The 10803-nt window shown below is 35.8% G+C and overlaps 1 protein-coding gene across 1 annotated transcript; it reads left to right on the top strand.

The window, feature by feature from the left end:
• The first annotated feature begins 540 nt into the window (after positions 1–540).
• Positions 541–10229, top strand: LOC132611412 (probable transcription factor PosF21). The gene is made up of 4 exons (XM_060325843.1): positions 541–1068; positions 5230–5362; positions 5980–6064; positions 9694–10229. The coding sequence occupies exons 1-4, from the start codon at positions 692–694 to the stop codon at positions 9975–9977; spliced, it is 879 nt and encodes a 292-aa protein (XP_060181826.1). The 5' UTR covers positions 541–691; the 3' UTR covers positions 9978–10229.
• The last annotated feature ends 574 nt before the right edge of the window (positions 10230–10803 follow it).

The following is a 10803-nucleotide window of genomic DNA, read 5'->3' as shown; positions in this document are numbered from 1 at the left end:
GTCTCCATTTCTCTCTGGCCATCTGAAAAGCTGCTTGATTCCCTTTGTTTATTCGTTCTTGTTTAAGCTGTAAGAATTTACCTTGTTTAAGCTGTTTTTCTCTTCTTCTTTTTCCCGTTTAGAAGATGGTCATCTTCGCTTTGTTATTTTTCCTCTTTGGCTTGCTTAAAATTTCATAAAGAAAGGAGTTAAATGGTCAAAACCACACCTGAATGATCACTTTTTCACGAGTCTAACATCTAATTATTAAAACATACCTCTAAGCTGATTTGTATCAACTAGGTGTGTTTTAATACATTGATGGTGATAATTCATGTTGGAAAAGAGAACAACTGGCGTGAAACTCGTGAAAAAATGATAGTTTAGGTGTGTTTTTGATCATTACCTCTAAAGAAAAACATTGGATATATTGCAGTCTGGGCGTATTCTTGCTGTTCTATTTTTGGATTCTTGATGAATAACATTTCTGCTTATTAAAGATCCAATCTTTATTTCCCAATTTTTCATTTCCAGGGTGCATTTCATATAGTTTGAAGAAAGCAGTTTTGTGTTGTGAGTTGTTATTTTCAACTTGAGAGTTCTTGCCTTTAGAAGGAAACAAGTCATCACTTTCCAGTTTTGGTTCTGTTAAGCTTTTTATATTCAGATTTCTAGTGTTTGAAGACAATTAAGGTGGTGGAAAACTTGAAACATGGATATTAGCCAAATGCTCGACAACCCGCCTAAGAATGTGGGTCATCGACATGCTCCTTCAGAGATATTTATGCTTCCTGATGATATAAGTTTTGATAGCGATCGTGGTGTAGTCAGTGGACTGGATGGACAATCTCTTTCGGATGAGACTGAGGAGGATTTCGTCTCTATGTATCTTGACTTGGATAAGTTTAACTCTTCATTCCAAGTCGGTGAGTCATCTTCAGGGGCAGCTTTAACACCTTCGAGGACTGACAATGCCAGTGAGATGCTTACTTCGGGCGGAGAAGAGCCTTCTGCAGCTGAGATTAAGAAAGCCAAGTCAGCAGCAAAGCTAGCTGAGCTCGCTCTTAAAGATCCGAGACGTGCTAAGAAGTAAGTCTCTGAATGAAAGTTTTGTTGCTCCTCATCATTTGCTGTCTTTGACATTATTCTCTATTTAACCAGTATCATAGCTTGACCAACCATTGGATTTGCTTCTATAATAGTTTTCCTGCATGAGATAAAATCCTTATGTGTAGTTTTGGGAACTGAAAACGGAAGAGGTGGGTGGCTAAAACTGTGAACATCCTAATATGATCTAGATATTATGCTGCAATGTTGTTTGTTAAATGAAAACTTTCTGTGTTTGTTGGAATTAATTAGTGTTTGATTGGTGGTGAGTTCATTTTAATGATGCTTCCTTTCCATCTGGCTATTACCTCCAATAATTTGCTCCCCGAACTTTTCTGGTCTTAGTTTCTTGAAGCGTCTGTCCATCACACTTGTAAAGTCTTTGCCCCAGACCTCTTCTGTCAACTTTCCACTTTAATGCCTGAACGAGCATCAAATTGGGGATTTAAAAAAAAAAAAAGGAAAAAATAAACACGCTGTCAGCTCTCCTCATAGTGCCACCTCAAGCCTCTTCTTTTTCTAGTTCTCTGCTGTCCCTTCTCCTTAAGAAGTTGAATATAGTTACGCGTGCACAAGTTTACCTTTAAGAACTAAAAAGCAGAAAAACATCTGTTTGGAGCCCTTGGTATTAGCTTATCTTGGCCTTGATTGATGGAAGGACATCTAACTACCAATGTCAGTCCTCTCTAGGTAAGAATGGTAAATTTTGTATGAGATGGAAGCTGGAAGCAGGGAGGGAAAGGAGGCCTGTAGCTGCTAAATATAAAGAGAGAAGATACAAAAACAAAACCGGTTTTGGGGGTGGGGGTTGCAGATGAGAAACACTAGTGTTATTCTGCGGAGAGAGGTGAATACATAGTGGCGCACTAAGTGAGACAGGTGAATATTACCAGTCTTTATAAGGCAACTAGTATATATACCTGCGCTTCGCGCGGTAGTAAAACAAAATCCAAAGTTCGTTTAAAAAAGAATACCTTCCTTTTTTGACAACTTTTTAGTTCCAACTTTCCATATAGCATGTTTAAGACCACAAGATTAAAAGAAATTTTGGTACATTCTACATATCTTTGATTTAACACTACAAGATTAAAAAAATTCTTTATTTTCTTAAACTCCGTGCCAAGTCACAATCAGACAAACCAACTGAAATGGAGGGATATATATATATATATATATATATATATATATCATTATGTTGTTCTCTGCACGGCCCAATTTTGTAGTGCCGAAACACAGGACCTAGTGGGCTAATTCAATAGATGAATTATGTATCCCATATAACGAGCTGAGTACACTCTACCTTTCAAGGTGGGGGTTAGGTCTGCGTACACTCTACCCTCCCCAGACCCCACATGGTGGAATTATATTGGGTTTGTTGTATATAACGAGCTGAGCATAAAATTATAGACTAGGAATAATTAAAATAAGAAGAAAACAAAAGACCAACAAATTAAAATTTGTGTTCATTCTATTTGACCTTATGCTCTTCAATTAATCTGTCAGGAACACTCCTCAACATGAAGAAAACTGGGAGAATACCAACAATAAACTGATAATGAACTTCATGGTGGTATAATTAATCTGGAAGCACAACCCCATGGTGGATATTTCTAATAATCTACAATTAACGAGCTTAATTGCAATATGATCATCTCTAGAATGATAATAGTAGGCGATAATTGACAAGAAAAATGAAAAGTTTCAGAGAGTTTCTTCCTTTTGCTTCACTATCTAGCTTTCATTTCTCCAAAACTTTATTCGTTCGTCTATGTTTTAGGACTTCTTCACCCTGTTCGCTCAAATTTCAATTAACCAAGAAAGGTGAGAAGATGAAATGAAAGGCGAAAGGTAAGCAATGTGCCGTGAATATAGGCTAACAAAATAAATAGGAGAAATAAAAGGAAAGAGAATAAGAAATAAAGGCTATAACTAGGTTACATACATATGAAACGGGGCAGTTATTTCTAGTTGTTTATTTGTTGTTTTCGCGAAGGGTGAAGTTACATTCTGGAGCTTGGCAAAAGCTGATTGTTTTGTGTTAGGACAAATATTTCGTACGTATTTTCTCTCTTATTCTTACCAAGCCCATATGTCAATTCTGTCATATAATGAGAATTAAAAATCATATTCTATGTGCTGAATTACCACAACCTTTTTAATGGAGCAGGGTAGAGGGGTGGGCCCATTATTCACCAAGTTTAGTACCATGCGCCAAACGGCCTCGAAGATTTCTCGGTTATAAAAAAGATTACCGGCAGCATTTCTGTCTGATGGATGAACTAATCAAATGCAACTATTATTCACTAGTTTGTGAATTATGTTAAAGAACTTAATCAAAAGTAATCGGAAGCCCTCTTTTTCCTTGGAAGAAAAACTGGAGGCAGGAAAGGAATTAATACTAAATATTGTCCTTAATTAGTTGTAAGAAAATTTCTCAGAACACCTCACTTTCCATGTGACATCATCCATATACAAATACCACCTGTTTTTGCTGCCGTCATCCATATGTCAGAAGCGACGACACGTAAGTGCATACCACCCTTGGGCGATAAAAACAATGTGCTCTCTTCTTTCTTGGGCGATGAAAGCAATGTGTTTCACGGTGCGCCCTTAGAATACTCACTCAATTTATAAGCCTCTTCCTTATCAGTAAGCAAGAACTTGTTTTGTAGGTTCAAAATATTTGATCGATTGAGACTGATCTGATTGATTATACGGTAAATCTATTAATTTATGTGGCTGCATTTGGTAAAATGTGGCTGCATCAATTCTTTCCCTTTCTTGTTATTTAGATCATAGTTAGGTTTGTGTTCCATCGATAATCATTTGCATTAATTCAACTGTCAATTCCACCTTATAGATGATATAGGCATAAGATTTTTTATACTCAATTGTGTCGCATGTCTCTCTGCCTCAGTTTCTTCCTTTCTCTTTGCAGAATCTAGTAGAATAAATTTGGTATTTTTTGTGTGTATCTCTCAATTGAATGAGTAAAATCATATTTAGATGAGATAGTTCTGATTTTCCTTTACATAATCGGATTACTCATTCGTTTTCAGCTCCTGTTTGCTTTTTTTCATCTTAGTTCAAAATTGTTTAACTTGGTTGATTGGAAATCTATGTTTTCCATTGTTCATGTATGAAGTTTGATTTACTGAAGAAAGGGAAGACTGAGTTAGTTCTGGTTAATCAATTCGTTGGAAATGAGTTTATACTAAAGAGGTAGATCTGATTTTGTGCGAGTTAATTGCTGGATTGAGTTGAACATGACTCTAGATCTCGGACAATTGGTTAAACTGGAAAGTCTGGATAACCGAAAACATGAGAGTACTGTTCCGGTGAACAATAGCGATCCATAAGACCATAACTGTTGGGGCAAGAGTTAGATAACAACATGCTATGCAATGAATTTATTGATGCATATATCTGTGTTCCTGTCTGTATCTGAAATCTTCGGTATCAATAGATAGGGATGATTATCTCTAAAGAGTCTGAGACAATGCGCACCGAGAGAGATTTTTTCTGTCTGATCTCAACCCAATTGGGTGGGTATCCATAAGCCTCGTATGCACATCACGAGTGTCTGACACCATTTCCATCAGCTAGGGGTGTTGGCACAATCTGGCTATTGCGTATAAGTGACATAATATGATATTGTTACAACTAATCACTAGGAAATTATATTGGGCGACTATGATTCAGCAGAAAGTTCTATTAGGTTTTCTGAAATCCTTTTCCATATGACATCCTATTTTCTTAATATTAGTTCTGTAGGCAGGGTACGCTCTGGTGCTCGATTTGTAAGTTGCAAATTGGGTTGTTAGTCTGAAGCTAATTGTTCTAGGATAGCTTAGAATTCTGAACAGTTCTTCTGTGGTAAACGATATATCTCGTATCTGTTTACTGCATGTTGTATATATTGCTATTTATTCTGGTTTTCTTAACTTTCCCTGCCATCTGACTGGTGCTCTTAAAGCAGACTATTAACTCAAAACATCTGTATTCAGCGTCTTAATTCTCTTTAGTTCAACTGGCGAATTTTCTGTTTGCTTGCTGAATTATCTTTTTATGCTTGAACCTAGCTATAGAAACCCCTTTTGCCTCGATAACAAGCTCAATGTTTTAAAATTTGCTATGCTGCAGGATTATGGCAAACAGGCAGGCAGCTTTGAGATCAATGGAAAAGAAAAAGAGATACATAACAGAGCTCGAGAGGAAAGTGCAAGCTCTGCAAACTGTAGCGACTCCTATGTTTGCTCAATTGACATCGTTGCGGGTATATATCAGAGCTTTCACAGCTATGCAGTTCCCTTTTCTCCTCTATTTGTATTGTATTGTTTTAATTTTTAAGGAACGGGGTTTGTAAGGAAAAGGGTTGAGTGTTATTAGGCTGGAAAAATGATTAAAAAAACAAGTAACTATTCAATCTGACCCATTAGATATGGGTTGGGTAACCGACTTTTTAAAAGTAGATCAAATATAGATATTATCCATATTATCCACTAAAAAAATGGATATCCATATAGATAATATGGATGTCCATATTATCAAATGTCATTTGTCTGCTTGTTATTTTTAATGAGTTCTTGCTTTCTGGGAGTCTATGCTTATTTTGGCTTTTAGCTTGTGTTATCACCTCACTATTCCTGAAGCGATGGATAATATGTATATCCATATTATCTGTCTGTTAACCCATTGGCCACTTCTAAGTGTGATTGAAGAGATGGAGATAAGTAAATCTTTGTTTGATTGGTCTTGTATATGCAACATCAACATATGAATGTACATATATAAATATGCATTCAACTTATTCTGTTTCTCTTATGTCTAATACATGCATATCAAAAAAGCTGGATTTTGAGATATCTGCATTTGTTTTTCCATATGGAACAGAGTGATACAAATGGTCTGGCTGCAGAAAACAGTGAACTTAAACTGCAGTTGCAAACAATGGAACAAGAGGAGCACTTGCAAGAAGGTAAAAAATTAAACATGCCTTCTTCTTCTCTCCCATTAGCTGACTAGTTTTCTTCATCTCCTGCTATTACTTTGGATGTTATATAGTTCTTCCTCTCTCTCTCCAACTCCTGATTTTGCTGGAAAATGTTTCCGTTCTATCAACGTCCTCTTCAAATCTATGAGTTCAAATAATTCATTCTAATTCAAATAGGGTTACTATTTAGATTGCGTGCAAGTTTGTGGTGGTGGTTATCAAGTCTATATATAGCATGTTTGGCCAAGCTTCTCTATAGCCAAAACTAGTGCTTTTTTTGTTGAAAGTTGAGGTGTTTGGCCAAGCTTTTAGGAGAAGAAAAAATACTTTTAAGTAAAAGCAAAAGTTGTTTTTGAGCAGGTAAAAAAGTTGGTCAAACACTAATTGTTGCTTAAAAGTGCTTTTCAAATTGATTAGCCAAACACAAACTGCTTTCCACCAAAATACTTTTGAAAAAAAATATTTTTCAAGTTAAAGCTAATTTTAGAAGCTTGACCAAACATACTATTTATTTATGGAGAAAGTTGAGCGAAATCAAAGTTGAAATACCTCTTCAGCTTCACATTGAATGTCAGATTGACTTCTCATGGACTAATGTAGTATTTCCATAGTTCTCTTCATCTTATGCTCATAAGCACATAAATTAAGGCAAATCCAAAATCGGTTGACCTTAGAAAGCCAAACTTATATTAGAACTGGTTGACTCATGAATTAAACAAACTTTTGCAATTAAAATATTACATGCATTGCAATAATTCGAAGTGAAGTTTGCGAATTGAAATATTTAGGTTGTGGAGGTCTGGATGCACGCCAATAATTTAACGTGAATTCTTTTGGTTCTAATGTTTTGGTTTGTTCAAAACTTCAAATGTTTGAACTTTAAAAGCTTTTGTTTGTGTAACCAAGCGATTCCATTCTAGGATTGATCATTCAGAAAATTCATATTATATTGTCTTGATAGGCACCAGTATATTAGGTGCTATTTTGCTTTAAGTGGTATTAGTTTCCTTAAAAGTTTGAATAGGCATGTATTTCTAACAAGCATATATCCTCGAGAAGTAATTTCAAGGTGGGGTAACCCTTTCCTGTTCTAAGAAACCATTCCCAAAATCACCTGAGGAAGAAGAGTTTATCCCATTAGAAAGTAATCTGGCGTTTGCGATAGATTAGAATTCCAATAATAAGAAAGAGATGATTCAACAAAGTAATGATATTGTTGAGTGAAACTAACATAACTGAAAACGTTGTTAATATTCCGACAATTTAACTCAGGAAAACCAACATGAACTCAGTGTTATCAAAAGAAAAAAGCACAAAATGCTCTAAGGTCATTTGGGCTTTAAGCGCAAAGCGCAAATAAAACGCGAGCTTTATTAAAAAAGACACAAATGGAGAAAAAGATACAAATATGTATGTGTAGTCCCAGATTAATAATAATAAGCATAAATAACATATATATGGACAAAGAAATTGAAAAAAAAAATTACGAGTGAAAATCAATTGATTAGTGTCGCATCTTCAGGATTACGCTCATTGGCAAGGAAAAATATGCCTTAGAGCCTTGATCACAACATTGAAGCGCCCATAAAGTGAGGCGAAGTGCTGAACATGTTTGCGCCTTGCTTCAGGGCTTAAGCGCGTCTTTGACAACACTGCATGAATCCTTATTCAACCCAACAATCCCACTGTGTAAGGCCGTCTTATCTTTCCATTAAGACTGTTGTCAAAATTAAAGATAGAGATAATGCCATTCCAAAACACGTAGCAATCCTGACTCAACCGGCACCTTGGTTTGTTGCTAATGATAAAAGAAAGTATGTTAAAATTTCCTGAAGAACTTTTGTTTCAAAGGATATTTGAGTGGTTAACGTTCCAAGTTTGACTTTGAGCTAACAACACTAAGTGTGAGCCCATTTGCTCCAGCCTTATCAGGTAGAATTACCCAAGACCTGTGCTTTTGGGCAAAGCTGATTGCTAAATTAAAAGAACTAAAAGTACTTTCAAAATGCTAGTTCAACTAGGAGCTTAATTTCTTGTTCTCAATCTGAACTACTTGTGTATCTGATAAAATACTTCATAGTGTCGCAAAATTTCCTTTTATATGAACTCTTGAGTAACTTATTCATCAGTCGATTTAGCGGGAAAGGAAAATCTTATCATATGGGAATTGGGTTGTGAGTGTGGAAGTTTTTCCTTTTTCTTTCTCTATTTGAACACGAATACATCAGCTTTTCTCTGCTGCCTTTCCTTCTGCCTAGCAACATTGGCAGTGGCTTCGACAAATCTATGGCAATATAATTCCTTTACATTGTCATGGATACTTAAGTTTCTTCTTATATCTACCACCTCAGTTCTAAGATCAAGTTAACTAACTACTGGCTCCAAAAATGTGAAGAATAGGTGCCATCACCCTCTTTTTTTCCATTTAACCATTAGGAGAGTAAGTAGTCCCACACTACATCCTGGAAGTTGATGTAAATTGTTCTCTATTTTGGAGTGGATGCGACTAGAGTCAAATGACTTCATTCAGTTAGAAATATTCATAGCTAGTTGGCTTGATTCTTGCCTTTCGTCTGAGTTTAAATTTAAATGAATAATTTTGGGTATCTTATGGCAGTGTAATAAACGTAAGAAAATTAAACTCATTTCTTGGTGAAATCAATATTTTCCATTGGATTCAGCACATTACTTAAGAGAGTTTTAAAGAACAGCGGTAAGGAAAGTAAGCCTGAAGATAAGGCTGTTTGTGTGATTTTGCAATCTCTTCTCCGTCAATTCAAGTCCAGCAGTTTGACTGAGCTTTAACAATGTCAGGTGTCACTGAATAAATGCCAAATTAGCCTAAGTAGTGCACCAAAAAAAAAAAAAAACGGGCTGACCTCCACCGAGGGAGCAAATATATGAATATTTCTATTGTGCATTGATTGCTCAACATGTTTCTTTAGCTGTTTTGTGTTTGAATTACTTTTACCTTCTATTTTTTCTTCTCAAACTGCACCTTAGTCTTGTAAAAATTCACACATAGGGGAACCCTGAAGGAATAGATGTGGATGTGTTGAGCACCTCGTTAATACAAATGATTAGCAGGCTCCACTTGACTATATTAGTGATTAGGGGTCATTTGGTTACTGGTTAGAGTTATGCAGGTATTTGTAATGTAAGGATTAATTATGCAGAATTTAGTTATTCATGTATAAGTTTTTTTTTTTTTTTTTTGGGGTAACTAACAATGTATTTACCAAGTGAGAAATGTAAAGCTCAGAAAAACAAGATACATTTATTAGTAACTCCATCTTCTATCCAACATAATTCCTCATAACTTATACATGTATTAGTTATCGGGATTCTAATTTGCTAATCAAACACAATATTGGGGGTGTTGCATTTTATAAATAGCAAAAGAATGCTCCAAACATGATGCAAGTTATGCAGGATTTAATACATGAATAATCACCTCCTAACCAGCAACTATACGACCCATAAGCACTTAGGGGTCCTATGGTGTTCCCTGCTGTATGACTTTGCAGTCGTGCTTTTTTTGGGTTCTTAAATGCATGACATAAATTTGACATTGTTCTAAAGTTCTCTCTTTTTTTTTTTCCCGGTCTATGTAGCATTGTATGATGCGCTAGCAGAGGAGATGCAAAATCTCAGAGTGCTAACTGGCCAAGACATAGCAAATGCTGGACCAACGATGAACTTTCCAGCATCCATTGGAAGCAATCAGCAAGTTTACTCTAACAACCATGCAATGCATGCATTATCGACTGCACAACAGCTTCAACAGCTCCAGATACATTCTTACAAGCATCAGTTGCAGCAAGCTGGAGATGTGAAATTGACAAGTTCAGGTTCATCTGCTAAAGATGAGCATTCTTCTGAGATCAGAAGGGATTGAAAACTGCGGGCAATGAAGACTTATGTGTACTCTCGAGTCTTGATGATGTCATATAGCTCATCGTTGATTATCTTTCATCAGCTGCTCGTGCATTTTAGTGCTTCCTAGGGTCTTAGTGATGTTGTAGTTGAAATCGTCTAGCCGTACTTCTTTTGCATGTCGTCGTATTCAACAAGGACTTCTTTATATGACTAGTGTTTTTAGTATTAGTTGGTTTTGCACCTAAAACACTAAGCAACTGCAGTTTCTTTATCATCTGTTCGTCTTGCAACTGGTTGCCAAAGCTCAACAATGGAGCCAAATGTTTCCTTGGTAGTACCTTTGATAGTATTGCGGAAGCGGAACCATGAGGCTCAACTCTTAGGGGTCGTTTGGTTCGCGGAGAGAGTTATTCCAGAATTATAGTCTTGGAATCATAATCCTTGGACTAATTTATCGCACCTAAGAGGTGGATAAATAACATCAAGTTTGAGGTATAAATTTATCTTGGAATTAGTTGTACCTTCAACCAAATAAAATATAAATTGAATCTCAAACTTAATCTTGGGATATCCCTCCTTACCCATGAACCAAATGATTCCAAAATATACTCATGAACCAAATGATTCCAAAATATTATTTGTGCAACACCTTATTCCTGATGTCTTTTCTTTTTTCCTTTTCTGCTTTCGAGGACTTTTTCTTTTCTAAATTCAATTGCCAAATTATGATATTAATTATTTCTTATTGACACAAGACTTCGTTGCATTTTAACAAAGACGCAACAAGGTACCAACATTAATAAATAATTTACAATTCTAAACTACTCAGTTAAATAGTTTTCTTT

Source organism: Lycium barbarum, chromosome 9, assembly GCF_019175385.1.
Source record: "Lycium barbarum isolate Lr01 chromosome 9, ASM1917538v2, whole genome shotgun sequence".
NCBI classification, from domain to species: Eukaryota; Viridiplantae; Streptophyta; class Magnoliopsida; order Solanales; family Solanaceae; genus Lycium; species Lycium barbarum.
This window is presented reverse-complemented; position numbering and strand designations above follow the sequence as displayed.

What these genes read in the sequence shown, in the direction of transcription:
- LOC132611412 (XM_060325843.1), top strand. Translation starts at nt 692, where the DNA reads ATGGATATTAGCCAAATGCTCGACAACCCGCCTAAGAATGTGGGTCAT. An exon ending in GATCCGAGACGTGCTAAGAA is followed by an intron (nt 1,069 to 5,229) that starts GTAAGTCTCTGA and finishes GCTATGCTGCAG; the next exon opens with GATTATGGCAAACAGGCAGG. An exon ending in AGAGGAGCACTTGCAAGAAG is followed by an intron (nt 6,065 to 9,693) that starts GTAAAAAATTAA and finishes CGGTCTATGTAG; the next exon opens with CATTGTATGATGCGCTAGCA.